This window comes from Elephantulus edwardii, unplaced genomic scaffold, assembly GCF_000299155.1.
Source record: "Elephantulus edwardii isolate Elephantulus edwardi_28Jun2011 unplaced genomic scaffold, EleEdw1.0 scaffold00021, whole genome shotgun sequence".
Taxonomy (NCBI): domain Eukaryota; kingdom Metazoa; phylum Chordata; class Mammalia; order Macroscelidea; family Macroscelididae; genus Elephantulus; species Elephantulus edwardii.
The window spans coordinates 2,440,983-2,465,139 of NW_006399771.1; the positions used below are offsets into that span (position 1 = coordinate 2,440,983).

Here is a 24,157-nt window from a genome sequence, read left to right on the forward strand (position 1 = left end):
AATCAGGATGGGTGTGTCAGAGGCAGTGCGATTGGCACAGGATAGAGCACGGTTTAGGGCTGTTGTACATAGGGTAGGTATGAGTCACAAGCGACTTGACGGCACATAACAACAACAACAACAACAACATATGCTTGGAGTAGTTAAGAGTTTAGTGATTAAGAGATTTTTAGAATATATAAAGGCAGTCATATCCAGCATTTCCAGCTCAACTTTGTTTTGCAGGATCACTGCTTTCATGCTGCTCTGTTCTTATTGAAGATTAACTTAAATGTTATCTAATAGTATTTTTTTTTATTATACAACGTGTTTGGTGAGAATAGAGGATTGACATGATTTTTCTGTAGGTGCTTAAAGTTCAGGACATAAAAGAGTACTAGAGGCAAAGACACAGAATTCTGAAGTGGACTATTAAAAGGTTAAGTGCAGTTTTAGAAAGAAGTCATTTTTAGATCTTAAAGCATTTAATGTACCAGATTCTCGTCTGAGTGGTTTACATATATTAAATTCCTTGAGCTGTCCAATAATGCCTTGCTGGGGGGGGGGGGGTGTTACGTGCTCTTGTGCTGACTATAGTTCACAGCAGCCCTGTGAATGACGAACCTGAATCCTGCCCTGTCCTGTGCCACTTTCATCATCTCTGATAGACTTGAGCCCATTGTTATAATCACAGTGTCTGTCCGTCTTTTAGTGCTGCCCCCATCTTTTCCGAGATGTGGTAAACTTTCTAAAACACTGGCCTCTCCTAACAACATGCCCCAACTATGTGAGGCCAGACATCACTCTCCTTGCCTCTAAGAAGCAATCTGGCTGTACCTTCTCCAAGACAGACTTGTTTGTTCTTTTGATAGGATGAGATACATACTTTTAATACTAATTTTACAGATTGTTGTTTTTACGTGCTGTCAAGTTGAAACCAATTCAGTAGCTGACCCTCTAGCTCGTTTTCAGAGTCTGTAGACTGCACAGAAGGAGATTACCCATCTTTCTCCTGCCAAGCAGCGAGTGGATTCAAACTGTACTTATGTTGGCAGCACAACTCCCTACCCATTAGGCCACTTGAGTGCCCTCATCTTATCAACGGGGAAATCAAAGAACAGGGACTCCAGAGACACACAACATGTAGTTGGCAGGGTTAGGATGATCCAGACCCAGGATACAAAACGTCTTCTATTTGCTTTATGCTTCACCTGTCTGAAGGCTGGAAACACACTCGCCAAAGATTCCTACTTCATTTTACTGATAAAATAGCCTTCAGAAACCAAGAGCTCCTGAGTGTTTGCCTCTTTTGGTGGATGGAGCTTAGGGAGTACTTTCAGTTTTCTTCGCCGCCTTTTTTTTCCCTGACTAGACAAATGCTATACAATTAACTATAGGGTATAAAAACGTGAAGAAGTATTATCAAGTTGACACGTACTTCAGTTCCTTAATGTTTGTTTTCAGTCTTAGAGTTTGCTTTTATTTGGTTTTAATTTTTAAAAATATTTACATGGTTCAAAATGCCTTTAAAAAAAAGGAACTTAAAAATTGCACTTTAGTTCCCACCCAACCCCAGAGATTATTTGATAGTATATTTTAATATCTAGTGAAGCCTAACCCTTTTTATTGTCATGACCAAATAGTACTTTGCGTCCTTTGCATCAGATTTTCAAAAGTGGAAAACAATTACTGTTGAATTGACTCCAAATCATTGTGACTCATTTGTGTTAGAGCAGAACTCTCCATGCGTCATAAAATTCACTACCCTTTCTAATGATGTAAATAATTAAGTGACTGTAAATCCACAACTGTAGATCAAAAGCCAAATTGTGTTGAGGAAGGCTGCTGTCAGAGACCTCTCCAAAGTACAGTGATCTCAGTCTAGAGACTAGACTGATCTAGGCCATGGTCTTCACAGTTACTTTCTACATTACCGGTGATGTACTTACTCACATTTGTGAACTTTTTTCTTTTTAGCACCTTAAAGACAAGTTCTGGAATTTTATTTTCTACAAGTTCATTTTCATTTTTGGTGTGCTGAATGTCCAGACGGTGGAAGAGGTGGTCATGTGGTGCCTTTGGTTTGCTGGGCTTGTGTTTCTGCACCTGATGGTTCAGCTCTGCAAGGACCGATTCGAATATGTGAGTTTTTAGCCCATTTCTTCGTTTGCTCAGCCCCAGATTTGAACTCTGTGATAGGAGTGAGCCTCACAGGCTTGCTTGTAGTAGCGGCCAAAGGGAGCCTATGAGATCAGGTAGGTGTTGGCCATTTCTTGAACTTTATGCCGCAGCTCCGCGTTCAAGATCAGCATCTTCCATAACTAATCATGTCGGGTTAGTTCATACACTCAGACTGTATCAGTCATAGTGCAAGGAAGTCTGCCGTGTACACGTTGTAGGAAAAATGTTCTCTTTAGCATTCTCCCTCTCCCCCCCCCACCCCCTTTTTTGCCCCATTTACCATAATTGGTAGAATTCTTTCTGGCTGGTCATTGGTGTTTCTGTTCCTAGGCCAGAACTGAATTAACTCACTTAGCTTCCATTTTCCTTGGAGAAGCAGTATTTTCTGCCTGCATTCAAGATCAGCCTGCTCAGGAACTCATCTCTCGTGGATTCTGGGCACTGCGCTCCTGCAGTGCTCCTGCCCCTTGGTTCACCTCCTCCCATGGCCGTCTTTGCCCCTTTCTTTGCCCAGTCTTCACGGACAAGGCAGCCCTTGCACTTTTATGTGAGCTAATCTCACTCTCAAAACCTTAAGCTCTTTGACAGTACTCTCCCTATTTCTGGTCTGCAATGAGAGTTTCTAATGCCCCAGACTGTTTGTTTCCATACCTGCTTATTTAAGATTCACAACTCCAGGCTTCCTTTTCTGCTTATTTAAGATTCACAACTCCAGGCTTCCTTTTCTGAACTGTTGCTTAATATAACATTGCATCAGTGGAAAACTTGAACCTTAATTACATTTCCATTGTCTTCACCCCCCACAGACCTAGGAATGGTCTCCAGTTGAATTTTTGGGAGGAGAACTAGGCCCAGGAGCAATGTTAAGACAAAGGGATATACTGTTCTTATCTGAGTCCTGTTGTATATTAAAGGATAGAATTGCATTCATACACTTAATAGGTTTCCAAAGGTTTATCATCCCTGGTGGTAACAAGATCCCTGAGAGTAGGAGATGGAAATAGCATGCACTTTATTTGTTTGTTAGTTCATACTGACAGTCCCTTAAGTATCAACTCATACTAAGATTTAGGTGTCTAGAGGGCAGTGAATGAGAGGGATGTTCTTTGCTTTGCATTTGACCATGCAAGCTTAGCACAGACACCACTTCCATCACCCCTACCAGAGAAGCCGTCATTGATCTTGATGGAGATGCTTTGTTTAATGCTTTGGTGAAGAAGACTGACCTTCCTGTCCCGTCCTGTCCCTTTCAGCTTTCCTTCTCACCCACCACTCCGATGAGCAGCCACAGTCGGGTCCTGTCGCTGTTGATTGCTATGCTGCTCTCCTGCTGTGGATTGGCAGTGGTCTGTTGCATCACAGGCTACACTCATGGGATGCACACGTTAGCGTTCATGGCCGCAGAGGTGAGATACTGGACACAGACTTGGGCTCTGATCATAGTCATGGAGATTTTCAAGGGACCTGGACTATTGGTGGGTTGACAGATTGTTTCGTCCGTGAAGACTGGTGGATATTTGGTCTTTGATTTTTAACTGGCATTTATTGAGTTCCTATATTGTGTCATGTAAGGGTGTTGGATGCTTTTGTGGTTTCTATTCCATGTCATCCTCATTATAGCCAAATAAAAATTATTAGTTTGTAATGTATAATGGAATTGAGCAAAATATTTTTTAAAAATTTTTGTTGAGATTTTGAGTTAAAGTGTTTATCTTTGTATCAGTATGTAAGATATTTTCCAAGTATGAAAGTAATGAGTTTCTTTTCACCTCCAAAATAAGTAATTACCATTCTGTTGTTTTAATAGCTAAAAGGCACTTTTTTCTTAATCTCAGTGTCTATAATACAAATAAGAGAAGCTTGCCTTGTGTTTGACTTCTTTGTTATCTTTCTTTGTGTACAGACAAAGGAGAATCTGTGACACTTTAGCAAGAGAGCAAGTTACTTGCTGTTAGGCCCAAACTCATTGCCATGGAATCAGTTCTGACTCCTAGCAACCTTCCAACAGATTTCTGAGACTCAGTCTCTCTAGAAGGAGAGTGCCCATCTTTCTCCCATGGAGCAGCTGGTCAATTTGAACGGCCACCTTTCGATTAGCAGCTCAACATACTTCCCTCTAGGCCACCTGGGCAGCCTGGTTTCAAGGCAGTAGTTCCTAAGCTAGGGAGCTCTGTAGTGTAGTTTGCAGGGCTCTGCTTGCCCAGAGGCTCTGCTTCTCTGGCAGTTCAAAACCACCAGTGACTCAGCAGCAGAAAGATAATCTCTTCTCCTGTGATTTACAGCCTTGGAAATTTACAGCTGATCCTAACTTGACAACACTGGGGTTGAGTGGAGTCGTTTGATGATTACCTAAGCTGTCTAAGGTTACTTCTAGGTAATTGATTATGGTGCTAGAATGCTGTATAAAATATTGTCAGGCTATTAGGAAGAAACCATGCAGTCTCAGGAGATGGACAGCTTGTTGTCACTTATTAGTAAGAAAAGGATCCGTAAGAAGAGATGGATTTCTAGGTGGTAAAAATATTCCATAGAAATTTGAAGCAGAGGAAATAAAATGGTTGATAAACTCTAACGTCTACTTTTTGTTAATTGAACGAAATAATTTTTTTGCTTCCACCATTTTATAAAAGTGAATTTGGTCTGAGCAATCGTACATTGTTTTAAAAAGGAAAAACATTAACCTACAACCTCTTTCTTTTTTTTATAGTCTCTTCTTGTAACAGTGAGGACTGCACATGTGATCTTACGGTGAGTAGGGATTTGGGAGCATGATGCTCTGGTGCTGCAGTTTATAGGGAATTGTGTTGCTGCTTCCTTGGCAGCTTGAATTCACCAGCAGCTCGAGGCCCGGAAGATGGACAGTCTCCTGTGTGATTTAGAGCCTCCAGAAACCCACTGGAGGGTCAGCTATGAACTGGTTCTAACTCAGCAACAATGAGAGAGGGAGGGTGGGAGGGATCTGGGAAGTAAAAGAATAAGATCTAGTCATGTAATTGAGGTTGCAGTATAGCATTTCCAGTGCCACAGGAGGAAATAAGAGATTAGAACTCAAGTTTCTAGAAAGGCTAGATTTTCTAGACCAGTTGAAGCTAGAAAACTATCACCAGGAAATACTTTAAACCTTGACCTGAGATTATCCTTTGAGGTCACCTCTTAGCTCAGTAACAGATTGACTCATAAAATGAAGAATATCACGATGAGTAATGAGTTCTTCTAAAACTCCATTCACATAAAACCAAATGATAAAAAAAAGAAAAACTCTGAAACAAAAATAAGGCAAGGGGAGAGGGAAGTTGGGGTGCTGGAAATTGGTACAATTAGAACAGAATTTTTGAGAATGGTGACACATAGTGAAAATGTCACCAGTATCATGGTTCATGTAGGAATTGCAAGATGGGAACCTAATTTGTTCTGCAAACTTTTGAATCAATAAAATAATATTTCAAAAACAAATTCCGTAAAATAATATTTTTTAAGAGATTGTGATGTAAATTGAGTTGTGAATTATTGTGATGCTTTGCTTTCTTTCCTACAGTTATGTGATTCACCTGTGGGACCTGAACCATGAAGGGACCTGGGAAGGAAAGGGAACATATGTCTATTACACGGATTTTATCATGGAGCTGACTCTCTTGTCCTTGGACCTCATGCACCATATTCACATGTTGGTAAGTTTTCTCCACGGACTAAGTTCTTTCAGAGCCCTGGTTAGTACATTAACACACTAAATATTTGGACTGGGATTAATGAGCCACATGAAAGAACCACATATTTGTGAAAAAGCGTATGTCGCCTTGTGTAGCCTCTCGCTCACGGTACGGGGTAAACCAGTATCAGGGAGCAGCTTCGACTGGTGTCCAGCCCAGGAGCCATGTGTTGCCCTCCATGGAGCCGTGATTAACTCTGCTGATGAAACTCAAGAGGTGCTCTAAGCGTGGATCTTAGAGGCTGCTTCTACCTTATTAAAGCTTGTAGCTTCTAAAAATTATATACTATAAATATATATTATCATTATGTAGCAGATACGTGACATGTAACAGATAATGCATATTTGTAATAAATTTACTACAATCTTAACTCATTTTTATTATGTATAATAAGTGTAATTAGTGATATGGAAATATTATGTGAATTACATACTCCCATATTGGATATTTTGTCCATCTCCAAACTGTTTGGCATAAAGCCCCTCACTGTTCGACTTTATTTCTAGAGTGGTTTTAGGTACACAGAAAAATTCTACAGAAAGTACAGAGAACATGCTATGCTTTCGTTCCCTTTTGCACGCTTCCTCCACTTGTTGAGTACCATCAAGTCAGAACTGACCATCCCCTAGCTGACCTTCCAGTGCGTTTTCAGAGGCTTTACATTACACAAGAGGAGAGAGCCCATCTTTCTTCTGCAGAGCAGCTGGTGGATTTGAACCATATGCCTTCGAGTTGGCATGCAACTCCTTACCACTAGGCCACCTGAGCTCCTTTTCTCAGGTTAACATCTTGCACTTATGTGGAACACCTCTTATAAACTGACAAGCCGGTATTGATACATTATTAACTAAAGTCTATAGTTTACTGAGTCCATTCCAATACATAATGTCATTCCCATTGATATTTTCATTGTTTCTATAATTTTGCCTTTTCAAGAATGTCACGAATTTGAAATCATATAATGTTCATGTAAAGGTTTTAATTTTTTTTTTTTCCTGAACAAAAATGCCTTTAATACAGAGCCACCACTGTTATTCAGACTCAGGGAGACTTTTTGTAATTCTTTGTAATGGAGTGGAACTGCCTATAGGATTTCCAAAGCTTCAATCTTTCAGGAATCTGCTCAAGTTTTTAAATTTCTGATAATGGAAATGGATAGATTAAGTTAGTGCACTCACTAGGCCAAAGATCATGTGCATTGTTTAGGATAATGAAATAAAGATTTGCGTGTGTTTTCTGAAAAGAACAATTCGACTTCACCTTCGCCAACAATTAAGAACTTACTGTACACACACGTTTCATTAGCATGCTCATGCTCGCTTTCACTGTGTATTTTCTCTGTTCTTTTTAAAAGTTGTTTGGCAACATCTGGTTATCCATGGCCAGCTTGGTGATCTTTATGCAGCTACGCTATCTGTTCCACGAGGTACAACGTCGAATCCGTCGACACAAGAACTATTTACGTGTGGTTGGAAACATGGAAGCCAGGTAAATATGCACCAGTCAACTATTCCCACGTTTATTCATTTTAGCTTTTTTAATAGCAAACCTTAGATAATGTCAGAACTGGTTCTTGTAAATGGTTGGTAAGGTTGTTGTTGATTGCCATCGAGTCAAGCACGACTCATAGCGACCCTGTGAACAAAAGGCCTGAAGCCTTTCTCTAACTATCATTGTTTCTCAAAGTTTCCAGAGTTTGCAGAGTTATTAGGGTAGTGGACATGATAAGCTCTGGAGTCAGATTGCTTGAATGTCAGTTAACTTCCTCTATCCTACAATTGATGCCTCTGAGCTGTGGTGCTGGAGAAGAGTACCAGAGACTGCTAGGAGAACAAACAAGTTCATCCTGGAGAGGGTGAAGCCAGGCTGCTCCTTGGAGGCAAGGATTCTGAAGCTTCATCATACTTTGGTCATGGTGCAAGGTGGGATCAGTCCTTGGCGAGGGACATCATACTTGGGAGGGTGGAGGGACAGCTCAGGAGAGGAAGACCCTCAATGAGATGGATTGATTCAGTGACTGGGGTAATGGGGTAGGTATATCAGAGACAATAAGATTGGCACAGGATAGAGCCAGGTTTAGGGCTGTTCTGCATAGGGTCTTTATGAGTTGCAAGCTATTCAATGGCACATAACAACACCACATCCTCCAGTTGCTTCAGCTCTGATAAAAGGATGATGATAGAACCTTCTTTCAGAAACTTTGGGAGAGTTCAAACAGTTGATGTGTATAATATGTTGAGAATGATTTGGGTAAAGGCCCTCAGTAAATGTTAGTTCTTGTCTTATTAATGAGAATGTTCTGGTGGTGTAGTCTGTAGGAAATTGTGCTGCCAATCCAGAGGTAGTGCCTCTCTGCTGGTTAAAATCCAGCTGCAGCCTCAAGGGAGAAAGATGGACACACTCTTCTATGCTGTCCAAAAACCCACTGGAGGGTCAACTCTGAGTTTGTTCTGATTTGACGGCAGAGAGTTTTTTAATTTGAGAGAATATAATTTTTATTAAATGGCTGTTCTCTTCAGTTTTTATCCTTTTTATTTCATAACTGTAGGACTCATTTATTTCCTTCATGTGTGTATGTGCACACTCTAAATTGAGGGAGGCACTCATTTGTCAACCCGAGGCTGAACCAATGCTCAGAGTACAAACTTTGTATGTATTGTGTTTGTGTCCAGAGAAACAGACAGTTGGATCCTCTGGGGATTTTATTCCTCTGCTTTGCTGGTGAATGTTCCCTTGAGGCTTTGCTAATTGGAGTTGTTATTAAGATAAAGTTGCACACAATTTCTCAAGTGTTAGCTGAGAAAGTAGGTGTAATGCTTTTGATTGTTGCAAGTTTATTACTGAATACAGGTTCTTTGTAATTGTGCTGAGCGGGGCTTGGTATATGTGTGTGGAACTGACAGATTCCTCCAGGGCTTTATTTCATTCTTTATTTGCTTTTACAGGTTTGCAGTTGCGACCGCAGAGGAGCTGGCTGTCAATAATGATGACTGTGCCATCTGCTGGGACTCCATGCAGGCTGCGAGGAAGCTGCCCTGTGGACATCTTTTCCACAAGTAGGAGCTCCAGGAAGGGCTTAATGAGTTGGTGGTGTGTCTAGGACATGTGGGGCTTTTGGCACCCAGGTTATGACTCATAGGCAAAGTTGGGCTGGTGCCTTGCTCAGGTCTCAGGATGCTACCGCTTGGGGTGTTCTCCATCCCCTCCTCTTGTCCCTGTGCCAGCAAACTGGTTTCTCTGGGTGATGCAGACGATTCATGTGTCCAGCTGCCCACTGAAAGGTTGAAGGTCATCTCTACCAAAAGGCACCTGGGAAGGAAAGTCCTGGTGTGTTTTTGAGAACAGTCTGCTGTTGAGAATCCTGGGGAACACTGTTCTGCTCTGGCAGCCAGGAGATTGTGAGTTCGAGTCCATCTGTGGCAACCAGTTTGCTTCCCTTACACAATCTGCTATCTTTGCTGTCTTCATGTTCCTTCTCTACTTAAACTCTGAAAAACAGGACATAATCCTGGTAGATTTCAAAGCAAACAGTGAGGAAATTATTTTTTTCAATGTTATTTCGGGTATTTTATTTTCTCATTTTGCGCATAAACAAAAGCAGCATTAAAAACACACCAGAGAAGCAGGATGAAATGGGAGCTATACTAGGTTTACTAACTGAGAAGACCAGTCAAAGAGTGTATCCAAAGATTGTATAAGGGTTACAGATAGGCACTTCAAAGGCTTGCCAAAGAAGATCAAAGACTGTAGTCTTCAATGTGGATTACATCTCCCATCAAGAAAACAGAAATCGCCACTGGGCCAATAAGCAGCATTACGACAGATGGAGGACAGATTGAATTGCGAGCAGTTTCTTCTTACATGGCTTCCCAGTCAACACGCTTCGTACCAGCAGCCACGAAAGCAGAAGACAGACTGCATTGGGAAGAGGGATCTCTGGGAATTGTGAAACTCGGCTGTCAAAGACCTATCGAGAGTTCTAAAGAACAAGCATGTCAGTCTAAAGACTTCAGGTGCTCCTAATCCAAACGGTGGTAAATTTTTGTTGCTGCTTATGCACTTGAATGATGAGCAGTGGATAAGGATGACAAGAAGAATCAAAGCCTTTGAATTGTGATAGCGAATAGTATTGAATATTCCATGGACTGCCGGAAGAACAAACTGATATGTCTTAAAGAAAATGCAACCAGACGCTGCTTAGAGGAACGGGATGATGACATTTCATCTCACTTGCATTGGGCATATTTTCAGGAGGAACTAGTCCTTAGAGAGAGGTGCCATACAGGTAAAGGTAGAAGGTCAGAGAAAGAAAGACCTTCTGTGAGATGGATTGACGTGGTGGCTCCCACGTGGTCTTGAGCATGACAGATAGTGAGGATGGTACAGGGTCCGGCAAAGTTCAGGTCCACTGATAGGGCCACCATGATCTGCAGTGGACTTGATACTACCCACCAGCAGCAACAGCAGTATTTAAAATTAGCATAGAGGGGAGCTCTGGTGGCCTAGTGGCAAAAAGCGGTACTGCAATCCCAGAGGTATGCAGTTCGAATCCAACAGATGCTCTGCCGGAGAAGGAGGGGTGATCTCCTCCTGTACCAGTCAGATCTGATTTGATGGTACACACAAAAATAATAACAATAAAAAAATTAGCACAGAAGAGAATTAATTGTAGGTACTTCCTTATTTTAGAATGGGACAGTACCCACACTGTTTGAAGATATTGCTGTCACCCACTTGTAGACACACAGGTATTAAGAGGTGGCCTCTGGGAAAGTGAGGTTGGGGGTGATTCTGAGGATCACACATTGTGGTGAGAGTCTCTGAGGTAGTCAGGTCATGGGTGCTAGTGCTCCCAGATACTAAATGACGTGGAAGACACATCATGAGCAGGCATTTTCATTCAGTTTCTCCTTGAGAACTTAGAAGAAAAATACTAGCAAGTGGGAAACGTTGGCGATTATAAATTTTCTTTTCCTTTTTAGGGCATGGGATTAATCCAGGAAAGTGGAAGGATTTTCTTGGGTTAACACAGCAACTTAATGGTGAAGCTGAAACCAGATCTGACTTTCTCCTCCTTGTTGTAGTACTTTTTCCTTTTAACTAACGCCACAAGTATTTGTCAAGTGTCTACCATAATTACAGCATCATGATCTCCTAAAAGAGGGCAGAGGGAGCTTTCTCTGTCATTGAGAAAGTAGACTACAAATAGACAAGGGTTCAGAAGTTGCGGTGGTGTGGGCGAGTGAAGAGGCGCACCCAGGAAATGCGGACCTGAGGAGGTGACAGCTGATGAGCAGCTGACATTAACAGTGCATGGGAACAACTATGAGATACCATCTCACTCCAGTCAGAAGAGCAAAATTTAACAGAGCAGCAAACAACAAATGCTGGCGAGGTTGTGGAGAAACTGGAATCCTTATTCACTGTTGGTGCGAGTGCAAAATGGTGCAACCATTGTGGAAAGTGGTATGGCCCTTTCTCAAAAAGTTGCAAATAGAGATACCATTTGACCCAGGAATTCCACTACTGGGAATATACCCCAAAGAGACCATAGCTGACATCCAAGCAGATATATGCACATCCATGTTTATCACAGCTTTGTTCACAATAGCAAGGAGTTGGAAACAACCTAAGTGCCTCAACAAATGAATGGATAATGAAGCTGTGATATATTCGCACAATAGAATACTATGCTGCATTAAAAACAAAGATCTTATGGAATATTCAAAATGCTTGACACTGGAGGACATTATGCTGAGTGAAATATCCCAGTCACAAAAGGACAAATACTGCATAGTGCCACTTGTAAAACAGGACTGACATCGGGCTTGGGGGAAGATTGAGAAAGATGGGATAAATTATGTATAATGCATTGAAACAGATAAGGGAGAGAGCTGTTTAAAAGGGATATGTGATTAGGTATTATTGTCATGACAGGAGTTCAGAATGAAGGCTGCATAGTGGAGTGGACCTGGGGGGAGGGATTGTATAACAATGAAATATTTTTTCTTTTACTTTAAAAAGAGCAGAGTGAACTGAGGGTGAGGGTTGGTCAGGGAGAAAAGTACAATGAATGAATGGAAATCCAGAGTCTCTATAAACTTTCATTAAAATTAAGAATAATAAAAGAAAACCCCAAACCCAAAACAAAATAGTGCTTGGGAGACCTTCACAGGTATGAGACCTAGACCAGTGAGCTGGGGGCAGGACGGGGAGCTTTAGTTACAGTCACAGCATTGAAGACAAGGCCAAGGTTATGGCCTTGTTGGGTAGTTAAAATAGAGTGAACAAAAAGATCATGTGATAGAGAATTCAGGACATGAGGGGCGAGCGTAGATACTTAAGCCATGTGAATTTTGAAATAGCCAAATAGAATTGGAAAGAAAGATGTTAGTAAGACATAGTAGTCTTACTGAAGAGAACTCATGTCCAGAGTTAATGGGTGCTTGTGACTGTTGAAGAACTAGTATTCACAGCGAATACACTTAAAGTGATTTAGAATGAAGGCGGGCAAGAAGGGAATGACAGCAGATGGATTCCTTGGGATTTTTTCTTTCAGCATTTAAATCTCCCTGCTGATGAGGAGAAAGTAATACAGGGATATCGTTGATACGTTCAGAGTACTTCTGGTGCGTTCTAGGGAAGCTAAGCAGCTTACCTAATTGTGGACTGTTTTTGCCAGCTCCTGCCTTCGTTCCTGGCTAGAACAAGACACTTCCTGCCCAACATGCAGAATGTCTCTGAATATTGCTGACAATAATCGTGTGAGAGATGACCATCAAGGAGAGAATCTGGATGAGAACTTGGTGCCCGTGGCGGCAGCTGAAGGCCGACCTCGCTTAAACCAACATAATCACTTCTTCCACTTTGATGGTGAGTGGATTTTCAAGCCCTAAAACTGTGCCTAGAGGAGTTTGACCCCCTGGCAGGGTGCTGTTTTCATCATAGATGGCCCTGTGGAGGCCGTTCTAATACTACATTTCAGTGTAGTTGAAATAATTGTCCAGTATTGAAATTGAAGGTTACACTGAGGCGTTCCTGTGTGTCAGGCGTTTTGCTAGAACCTTTGTAGAATAAGAGGTGGAGGCTGTAACATGGAATCAGCCATGCCTTCAAGGCGTCCACTTAGTCAGGTTAATAGTTAACTTTTGCTAATAATGTACTGATGTCATACTTAAGTACTTCACGAAGGCTCCTTGAGTCACTTTTCTGGGGAGTCCCAGAAGCACAATCACATAGGAACCATATTTCTTTGTCCATGAAATAGAAATGTTTTGCCGCCCAGCAGTGTTGAAAGAATTGGTAATAAAACCCACACTTAAAAGTTCAAAGAGCAGGGGGCCTCATGTAGGGGCTGAGAGGGCATCTTCCTGTGGTTCACAGGCACAGTGAGTTGTTGATGTTCATCAGTCCCATTGCGTTAAAATTCTGTGAGCTCCGTATTTCTGATACTACCCAGTAGGGATCCCTGGAATTTTGTTAATTTGTTAATCAGATCTCTAATCGAAGATTTAAATGATGGAGTGTGGTTGAAGGGTGGCATCTTGATGTGATCTCAGAAAGGAAGGAACAAGGGGCCTAAATGAAATCTCGGAAAGAGCAGTGAGGCTCCCAGGCCGCTGGTGAGGTTAGAGGGTCTGTGACTGTTAGAAAAGTCATCTGCTACTGTAGTCTGAGACATACTGGCAGGTCTTGGAGGTGTATCCTAACTGTGCATTCTTTATTTTATTCTTACTAAAAAGTCAGTGAGAAGCTTTATTCCTCCCTAACAGGTGGATGTATTTTGTTAGGAAAGATGTTTGAGGTGGTCATTTAACTTATAGTCTATGCCCTAAGGCTTTTCTCTGTGAGGGAAAGAAAAAAAAATAGTGTTTTCTATGTGACTTGATAAGTTGTATAGTGTTTTCTATGTGACTTGGTAAGTTGTATTGCTACAGCCAGTGTTTATCTAGAGTCCCTTGTCTTAGGGAATTCCTTAATGACAGGAGCTGCAGACTTCTTGGTGACAGTAGTCCACAGGCCTATGTTAAAGAACTCTTCTTCAAAGTTTTTCAAGTCAGAAAACCAAGGTCAGCAAGTCAGGTTATTAAAGAAGAAAGCACTCCATGGAAGTAGTTTTGAAAATGGAATCTTCCCAAATGAATGCTGCTTTGTGGAGAGTATGGAAGAGAGCCTCAAATCCTCATCAATAGCCTGTTGTAGCCGCATTAGGGCGGTGAAAACCTTCTTTATATTCTAGACCTGGGAGTCGATTGTGGGGTGGGAAGGAAGGTATTGTGTGGCCGGCGGATCACAAGGAGGCAGGAAAGGCTAGTGGTGATGTGTTCTGGGCCCTTAGTCTTCAAAAACTTGAGCAGCTTTGTTACCTCTGAGTACTCCAAGGACCCAAAATTAAAGAGGACGAGAGCGAAATCTCTGAGAAAGTTAAAATGGGGATACTATTAGCAGGTCCCAGGTTGAGTATTAGTGAGAATCTTCATGAAACACTTGGAACAAGGCATGCATTGTCTCCTGAGGGTGAGTATTAGCAGCTGTTCTAGAGAGGTGACATGGAGAAAGAGTCTCTGAAATTAATACTGGGTTCTCCCATGTTTTAGGGTCCCGGATTGCAAGTTGGCTGCCAAGTTTTTCTGTGGAAGTGATGCACACCACCAACATTCTTGGCATTGCTCAAGCAAGCAACTCCCAGCTTAATGCAATGGTAAGAGAGAATGGTTCATAACTGGGAGGGAGAGAAAGGCTGGAAAGACTTTCTTTTTTTTTTTTGTTGTGTGCTGTCACGTTGGACCCGACTGGTACAGGAGGAGATTGTCCCTCCTCCAGCAGAGCATCTGGTGGATTTGAACCACACACCGTTGGTACTGCAGCGCAGCTTCTTGCCACTAGGCCACCAGAGCTCCCTTTGGAAATACTTGTAACCCAGCAGCAATAACCAAGTTTAACAGGACAGCAGACAATAAATATTGGCAAGGATGCAGAGAGACCAGAATTCTTATGTACTGTTGGTGGGAATATACAATGTTACAACACTGTGGAATGCAGTTTCGTGTTTCCTCAGAAAAGGTGCATATGTAATTTGCATGCTGTTGTTGTAGGTGTCTTTGAGGGAACTCATAGTGACTACAGAGAACTTCTCTGAACCTTGCCCTATCCTGTGCCGTCCTCATCATCCCTGATATATTTAAGCCCATTGATACAGTCACTGCATGAATCCATCTGGTTGAGGGTCTTCCTCTGCCCTCCACCTTTCCAAGTATGTCTTCTTCCAAGGACTGGCCTCTCCTCTAACAAGCCCAAAGGATGTGAAACGAATTTTCCCCATCCTGTGACCCCAATATTCCACTACTGGGAATAGACCCCAAGGAAATAAAAGTTATGGTACTGTTGGTGCTTGATTATATGGCTACTTCTTGAAATGGTGCTTTGCCAGCCATTTCTTTTTGGTACAGTGACTCTCTGTATTACTTCCATCTTCTTTTGATACTGCCTGAATCATTCAAGATTTTGCCCATAACATCTTTGAGTATTGCAGTTTGAGCCTTGGATTTGTTCTTCAGTTCCTCAGCTTGAGAAATGCTGAGCGAGTTCTTCCTTTTTAATTTCCTGGTTTCAGTTCTTTGCTCATTTCATGATAATACTTTGTCTTCACAAGCTGCCCTTTAAAATCTTCTCTTTAACGTCCATTTCTTCCCTTTGTTTATGCTTCTCAGTGCTCTAGTGCAATAGTCCAAGTCTCTTCTGACATCCATTTTGGTCTTTTCTTCCTCCTCTGTCTTTGCAATGACTTCTTTATTTTTTAAAAAAGTACTTCTGTTTTTACAATAAGGTCTGTCTTATGCCATATTTGTCCTTAAGAGTCTGAGTTAGTTCACTGAGCATAATGCTTTCTAGCCTCTCCCGTGTTATATATCATGCTATGAAATCATTGCTCCTGAGGGCTACCTGGTTTTGCGTTGTGTAAATGTACTACCATTTCTCAATCCATACCTTTGTTGATGGACATCTGAGCAATTTCCATTGCTATGGGGAATAATGCTGCTGTTAACATCGGGGTTCTTGGAATAACTTTTTGCTTCTTCACAGATGATGTCTTTAATATCACAGCTCATCTGGTCTTTGTTTAAAAGTATTTAGTGCTTCAAACCTGTTCTTGAGAGGGTTTGTTGTTTTTTTAAAAATTCAGGTGGGATAGACTTGAGGTCGTATTTTGATTCTTGTGGATTTGTTTTCATTTTCTTTAGTTTCTGTTTTAACTTGCATATCTGTAGTTGATGGTGTGCTCCACAGTCAGCACCTGGCCTAGTTTTCACAGTATTGAGCTTCTCCAACAACTCTTTGCACAGATATAATCACTAAGAGTCTTGTGTAGTCCATCGGGTAAGATCCATGTGCATATTTGTTGTTTGTATTTTATATAAAAGGTATTTGCAATAAATCATTGATTGCACAAGATTCTGTCCTCTCTCAAGCCTCATTTATGTCACCAAGTCCATAGTTTATGACTCCTATTCCTTCCTTTCCCCAAGTTTTACATTCCAGTCACCAGTTTTTATGAATGAATTTTGGTTGCACATGTGATAAATTTCAGGCTGAAAATATTGGTAGAAATCTTCTATTGTCTGCTTTTTTTTAGTTTTTGGTGCATATATTTTTGATAATTGTATTGACAGGCCTTCCTTGTTTTCATATTGGTAGTATTCTGTCACTCATACCATTGTTCTTCAGGATGGATCTAGAAATAGTCTTTTTGACTATGAATGCAGCCCCAGTTTTCTTGACTCTTTCTTTCTTGGCATAGTATATCATGTGATTGTCTGATTCAGAGTGGTCACTGCCGATCTAGTTCAGCTTGTTAATGCCTAGTTTGTCAACTTTTGGTTTCTGTTTTGAGTGTCCAATGACTGGAACAGTATATCATCGAGAGAACTGCCAGGTATACAAGCTAGATATGGAAGAGGTTGTGGCATTAGAGGTATCATTCCTGATGTCAGAAGGATCTTGGCTGAAAGCAGAGAGTACCAGAAGGATTTTTATTTTATCGACTATGCAAAGGCATTTGACTGTGTGGACCATAACACGTTGTGGCTGATATTGAGAAGAATGGGAATCCCAAAACATTTGATTGTGCTCATGTGAAACTTATACCTAGACCCAAGAAGTTGTTTACCAAGATCAAGGGAAAACTGTATGGTTCAAAATCAAGAAAGAGGTGTGTCCGAGATGCATCCTTTCTTCATACCTTTTCAATCTACATGCTGAACAAATCACTCAAGAAGCTGGACTGTGTGAAGAACAATTTGCCATCAGGATTGGAGGAAGACTCAGCAACAACCTGAGTTACATAACCTTGCTCCCCAAAACTGAAGAGGACTTGAAATACTTGCTGCAGAAGATCAAGGACTGTAGTCTTCAACATGGATTGCATCTCAACATCAAGAAAACAAAAATCCTTACCACTGGACCAACAGGAAGCATCATGATAGATAAAAGTTTGAAGTTTTTCTTAATAACATCTTACTTGGATTCACAGTGAACACTCTTGGGACCAGCAGTCAAGAAATCCAAAGACAACTTGCTTTGGGAAAATCTGCTGTCGATGACCTCTCTACAGTGCTAACGAGCAACAGTGTCAGTCTAAAGACTGAGGTGCACTTGATTCAAGCAGTAGTCTTCTCAAGTGCTTGCTGTACATCTAAAAACTGGATAGTGACTAAGGATGACAGAAGAATTGATGCACTGAGTTGTATAGTGCTGTCGAAGAGTATTGAAAATGCCATAAACTACCAGGAGAACAAACAAGTCTGTCTTGGAAAACGTGAAACCAAGTTGCTTCTTGAAAGCAAGGATTTTGAAACTCCACCTCACATACTTTAGGGATGTTGTCTGGAGGAACTAGTTCTTGGAGAAGGATATCATATTTGGAAGGGTAGAAGATCAGTGCAAGAGAAGATGACCCTAGAGGAAATGAATTGACAAATAGACTGTACTATGTGCTGGAACTGAGGAGGACCTGAAGCACTTGCTGCAGAAGGTCAAGGACTGCAGTCTTCTATATGGATTGGAGCTCAACATTAAGAAAACAAAGATTCTCACCGCTGGGTCAATTGGCAGCATCAGTATGGATGGTGAAGAGGTTGAGATAGTTTTAACAGTTTTAGTATACTTGGTCCCACAGTCAACACTCTTGGTAACAGCAGCCAGGAAATCAGGAGATGAATTGCATTGGGAAAGTCAGCTGTGAGGGACCTCTCAAGAATACTGAATGCAATGATGTCAGGATGGAGACTAAGGTGTGCCTGATCCAGGCTATAGTCTTTGCAATTACGTGCATCAGAGAGTTGGACAGTGAATAGGGATGATAGAAAGAGAATTGATACCTTTGAGCTGTGGTGCTGGAGAAGAGTGTTGAATATACCATGGACTGCTAGGAGAACAAACAGGTTTGTCCTGGAGAGGGTGAAGCCAGAATGTTCCTTGGAGTCAAGGATTCTGAAGCTTCATCTGACATACTTTGGACATGTTGCAAGAAGGGACTGGTCCTTGGAGAGGGACATTATGTTTGGGAGAGTGAAGGGACGGTGCAGGAGAGGAAGACCTTCGATGAGATGGATTGATTCTGTGAGTGGAGTGGTGGGAATGAGTGTGTCTGAGACGGCGAGGTTGGCATAGGATAGAACGGTGTTTAGGGCTCTTGTACATAGGGTCACTATGAGTCACAAGCGACTTGATGGCACATAACAACAACAACAACATGTGCTAATGGGATCAGGTGTGTCAGATAGTGAGGTTGGGTTAGGATAGAACAAGATTCTGAGCTATGGTTCATAGAATCATCATGACTTAAGTTGTCTTGACAGCACGTAACAAATAACACTGTTTCTTATACTTTTGTAGGTTTCCTTATTAAAGTCTTTTGTGTCTCTAATTAGATTTATTCCTAAATATTTAATATTATGGTTCGCTGTTATAAATGTTATTGCTTCATTTTCAGTGTCTTCTTTGTTGCTGTTGAGAAATTTAACTGATGTTTGTGTGTTAATTTTGTGACCTGACACTGCTTTATTGGTCTACTAGGTCTTGCAGTTTTTTTGTTGACTCCTTAGAGTTTTCTATGTACACTATCATCTCAACTGCATATTGAGATACTTTTACCTCCTCTTTCTCAGTGTGGATACCTTTTCTTTCTTACTCTTGCTTTCTTGTTTTAGCTAGCACTTGCAATATGGTACTGAATAGGAATGGTAACAGAGGGCGTCAATGCCAGGTCCCTGTTTGCAAGGCATATATCTTTAGTCTTTCTCCATTGAGAATGATGTTGGCTCTTGGTTTTGTGTGTTATTGTTGTTGTTTAATGCCGTCGAGTCGTAGACGACTCATAGCGACCCTATGAACGAACAGCCTGAGCACTGTTCGTACATAGAATTTCCAGAGGCAAGCCATTTTGGAAGTGGATGCCGCTCCTGCTTCCAGGCTTGATTTAGTCGGGAAGCTCCAGCCAACACTGTCCACTGTGGGTGCCCATTACCATGATTGGCACATCACTGTCACAGGTTTTGTGTATATTCTTTTAATTATTTTGAGGAAATCCCCCTCTACTCTTACTTTGTTGAGTGTTTAATTAAGAAGAGTTGTCAAATTTTGCTGAAAGCCTTTTCCAGGGATTTTTTTGGAATGGTCATCCTTTGCTTTAATTGATGTGATAGACCGCATTGATTTCATTAGGTTGAACCATCCATGCATTCCTATTATGAATTCCACTTAATCATGATAAATGATTTTTCTTGTATAATCTTGCATCCTGTTGGCTACAATTTTGTTAAGACAGTTTGCATCTGTTTTCATGAAAGAATATTGGTCTGTAGTTTTCTTTTTTGGTAATGTCTTTGCCTGGTTTTGTTATCAGAATGAATACTAAATTGCTTTGTAGAATGCAACTTAAACATTCTTTTTTTTCTTTTTCTTTACTTTGGAGTAATTTAAGTATAATTGGTGATAATTCTTTGAATGTTTAGTAGGATTCACCAACTAAGCCATCTGGTCCAGAGCTTTTTTATTTGGGAGTCTTTTTATGACCCTGTCCGTTTCTTCTTTTGTGATGGGTATCTTCAAGTCAACAGTCTTGGCACAAGCAGCCAGGAAATTAAAAGACGTATCGCCATGGGAAAGTCAGCTGTTAGGGACCTCTCCAAAGTACTGAAGAGCAGTGGTGTCACTCTGGAGACTAAGGTGTGTCTCATACAGGCCATGGTCTTTGCAATCACTTGTTATGTGTCAGAGAGTTGAACAATGACTAGGGAGGATAGAAGGAGAATTGATGCCTTTGAGCTGTGGTGTTGGAGAAGAGTATTGAATGTACCATGGACTGCCAAGAAAACAAACAGATTCATCCTGGAGAGGGTTAAACCAGGCTGCTCCTTGGAGGCAAGGATTCTGAGGCTTCGTCTGACCTACTTTGGACATGTTGTAAAGAGGGACCGGTCCTTTTGGAGAAGGACATCATGCTTGGGAAGGTGGAGGGCAGGTGCAGGAGAGGAAGGCCTTCTATGAAGTGGATTGATTCAGTGACTGGGGTAATTGGTATGGGTGTGTTGGAGGCAATGTGATTGGCACAAGATAGAGCAGGGTTTAGGGCTGTTGTACATAGAGTCACAAGCGACTCGACGGCACATAACAACAACCTTCAAGTGTTCTACTTCTGTCAGTATCAACTTGGATAGGGTATAAGGTCTTTCTACAGGCTTGAAAAAATTGTAAGGGATTGCAGTTTGATGATGTGTTGTCATTCTGTTTTTTAATATCAAGACTTTAGTATCTGGTATATATTTTAAATATATAGGTGACAGCAAATTTTAAGTCAGAATTATTGGTTGTAGTCAAGCCAGACCCTGACTCATGACAGCTTTGTGAGTGCTATGTAGTAGAATTGCTGCATATCATTTTCTTGAATATAGTCTTTATGGAGGCATCTTGCCAGGCCTTTCTTCCACCAGTCATTGGACTGCTCAAATGGTTTGAATGGCTTTTTTTTAGATTAGTAGCCAGTCACAAATAACATGTACCACCTGGCTCCTCCCTTACTTATGTTTTTGAGGTGAGAATTCAAGTTTAGTGCCCAAGGTCAGCTGTAACTATAACCTTAATAAAGTGACTGTTGAGTATGACCATTTCTACAAATTGTGTATTTGTATTTCTGTAGGCACATCAGATTCAAGAAATGTTTCCCCAGGTTCCATACCACTTGGTGCTGCAGGACCTCCAGCTGACACGTTCAGTTGAAATAACAACAGACAATATTTTAGAAGGACGGATTCAAGTACCTTTTCCCACACAGGTAAATGGATTTTTTTTTTAAAGTATGCAAATGGAATCTGTCTTCACAAAGATTTAATCATTCTAGGGTAACAGTTTTTATTATTTGCCAAATCCTTTAAGTTGTAATTTGATGAAAGGTTTTTCCACAGGTTCCCTCCCTTTCCCTAGAAAGAGGAAAAGCCCCAATAAGATGAATTGTAACAGTAGGCTTGAGCATTTCAGAGATTGAGAGGTGGTTCATTATAGAGCAAAGTTCACCTCTCTTGTCCACAGCATTGCTGTGAGTTACAGTCTATTCATTGACAGTTGAGATTATAACAAGGACAAAGGTATATGAGTCATTTTTGCATACTTTAACCCAGCCTTCTCTTGCCAGTCTAGTTTGTCACAGCATCAGTTTCTCTTTCTAGAAAAGGCAGATAGTAAATAGTTTTTATTTTGTTTCTGAGTTTTCTTATTTTAACATTATGAAAGTCATGGATAATATGTAAATAAATGCACTTAACTGGGCTCCAGTAAAATATACTGAATAAGCAACAGACTGAATTTGTCCAGTCATTTGCCAGCCCCTGTGTAATGCCACACGTCCCCAGTAGACTCTACATATTACTCTGGTTTTCTACTGGGTACATTGCAAGTCTATCTCTGAACATTGGATTTTTTTACTTTTTTATTTCTTAAAAAAAAAAGCTTTCCTGGCCCATGAACTTGAGACTCAAGCAAATTGGTGCTTTAGATAGTATTTGCCAGTTCTTAGCTATGTTACGTTGTCGTTGACTTGGATTCTCTAGGGACAGACCTGAGACAAAGATTAGAATGTAAGTGTTTTCTTTGGAAGGGAATCCCAGAACACACTGATATGAGAGTGAGAAGGGAGGGCAGCCTCTGAAAGATTTGCTACCAAGCAGAGTCCACTGTGGGCAACTGAAACCTGATCCACTGGGGGATGACAGTGGTAGCCAGGACAAGACACGTTATCTCCTCTGAGGGCCCAGGGAGCCTGGAATAGTTACAGACCAGTTCCCGTCAGTCATTGGTGGTAGGCTGCTTCTCGAGTGGCAGAACTAGCTCATGCAGCCAGATAGAAGTTCCCAGGTCATCAAATATGGGAACTGGCCAGTGAGCACTGAAGTAGGAAGGGTCACTGAGCACCTGCATTGCCCAAGATCTGGAATTGGCCAGCAAAGAGAATAAGAGAGATCTATTTTAAAGATAATGATAAGGATTTATCTTGGTGCTAGATACAAAACATAGACTCAGTTAATGGTATCTACTTTTGTCATAATATTGTGATAACTGTCTTAGAAAAGGGAAGTAAATGTGGAGCTGATGTCCTCTTGAGTTCCTTTGCTTTTCCTTTAGTATGTGCTGCCTTTATTTCCTGGATGCTCTAGCTTTGAGCACGCTGGGCTGGAATCTCTTGTTTACTGTTCAGTGACTCTCCCGTTTATGGATCTGTGTCTCTTGCAGCGGTCAGAGAGCATTAGACCTGCTCTGAACAGTCCCGTGGAAAGGCCAGCCAGTGAGCAGGAGGAGGGAGAAGCCTCTACTCAGGTAAAGTCAGAGCATTAGTGAGGATATGCGTGTGGGAGGAGCGTGGCGCATGGCAGTGATCTGCTCCAGTTCTTCTCTAGTCCCGCCCCAACATTGTGAACCTGAGGGCAAGAAAACAAAAGGAAGGCCTGGGAGTCTTCTCAAAATAAAAAGTCAATAAATGCATTTGTGCCCATGGTCCGGCCTGCGTGTCTACCCAGACCTACTGCCACCACTTCCTGGAGAACTCTTATATGACCTGGACACGTAGGAGTCAGACTGGCCCTGGACTAGCCCTTCTCCCTTGACCTTCAGTGGCACCTTAGGACCCACAAGATGAAGCGGGGCTTGGTCCTAGGACTCTAAGGGTGACAGGGCTCATCCAAACCCAGGCAGAGACCGGCTGGGATGAGCTTTTTAGGAGCTGAGATCATCAGCTTAGGCTCCCTCCGTCTTACATTTCAGGGTTTCCAGGTATTTCTCTGTACATTTCTCAAAAGTGAGACTGCCTGAGGGGTAGGGTGGAAGAGAGAGCATGGTAATCATGGGAAGTAGATAGGCCTAGTAGGGAGTATACTTTGAGTGATTTGGAATGATCGTCCTTAACTCAGACTGAAAAGAAGAATCTCCAGTGGATCTACTTCTGAAAAAAATTGCCTGGTGAAAACCTTGTGAGTATCAGCAGGACGTTGTCTGACAGAGTGCAGGAAAATGAGTCTGGGAGGCACTCCAAACCCAGCGGGGAGGAGCTGCCTCCGCAAGGAGAGTCAGGCTCGATGACGTAAATGGAGTAAAGCTTTCACGACCACCGTTTCCTGGCGTGATGTAACTAAGTGTGAGGAGAAACCACTTAAAACTCATATTCCTAATAGGCATGTGAATGTATGAATCTACGAAATTTGGAAGTCGTCAGAAAGGAAATGGATTGCATCAAGATCTGTAATATCCTAGGTCCTGTTGAGGACAACTCCTAGTGATCCTGTGAACAGTGGCTCTGCACCTTGCTCTGTCCTGAGCCAGTTCACCATCTTTGACACACTTGCCCCTTATGACACAGTCACTGTGTCTGTCCATCTCATACAGGGTTTTCTCTTCTGTGCTGACCTCCCCCTTCTGAGCATGATGTCCTTCTCCAGGGACTGGTCCCTCCTGCTGTTGTGCCTAAAGTATATGGGATAGAGTTTCAAAATCCTTGCCTCCAAGGAACCCCCTGGTTTCACCCTCTCCAGGATAGACCTGCTTGTTCTCTTGGCTGTCTATGGTGTGTTCACTACTCTTCTCCAGCACCACAGCTCAAAGGCATTGATTCTTCTTCTGGCATCCTAATTTGTTGTCCAGCTTTCAGATGCACAGCAGTCAGTTGAGAAGACCATGGCTAGGATCTGGTGCACCTTACTCTCTAGACTGACATTGTTGCTCTTTAGCACTCTGGAGAGATCCTTAAC

General features: G+C 41.7%; 1 protein-coding gene across 1 annotated transcript in view; it reads left to right on the forward strand.

The window, feature by feature from the left end:
• Nucleotides 1-24,157, forward strand: part of AMFR (autocrine motility factor receptor, E3 ubiquitin protein ligase) — a 54,765-nt gene that overhangs the window by 25,721 nt on the left and 4,887 nt on the right. Inside the window, exons 3-12 of the mRNA XM_006882514.1 lie at nucleotides 1,957-2,121; nucleotides 3,414-3,566; nucleotides 4,868-4,908; nucleotides 5,696-5,828; nucleotides 7,222-7,355; nucleotides 8,813-8,923; nucleotides 12,550-12,740; nucleotides 14,465-14,568; nucleotides 21,064-21,198; nucleotides 22,650-22,733. Of these exons, the coding sequence (XP_006882576.1) occupies nucleotides 1,957-2,121; nucleotides 3,414-3,566; nucleotides 4,868-4,908; nucleotides 5,696-5,828; nucleotides 7,222-7,355; nucleotides 8,813-8,923; nucleotides 12,550-12,740; nucleotides 14,465-14,568; nucleotides 21,064-21,198; nucleotides 22,650-22,733 (1,251 nt within the window). The remainder of the gene's footprint in view (nucleotides 1-1,956; nucleotides 2,122-3,413; nucleotides 3,567-4,867; nucleotides 4,909-5,695; nucleotides 5,829-7,221; nucleotides 7,356-8,812; nucleotides 8,924-12,549; nucleotides 12,741-14,464; nucleotides 14,569-21,063; nucleotides 21,199-22,649; nucleotides 22,734-24,157) is intronic.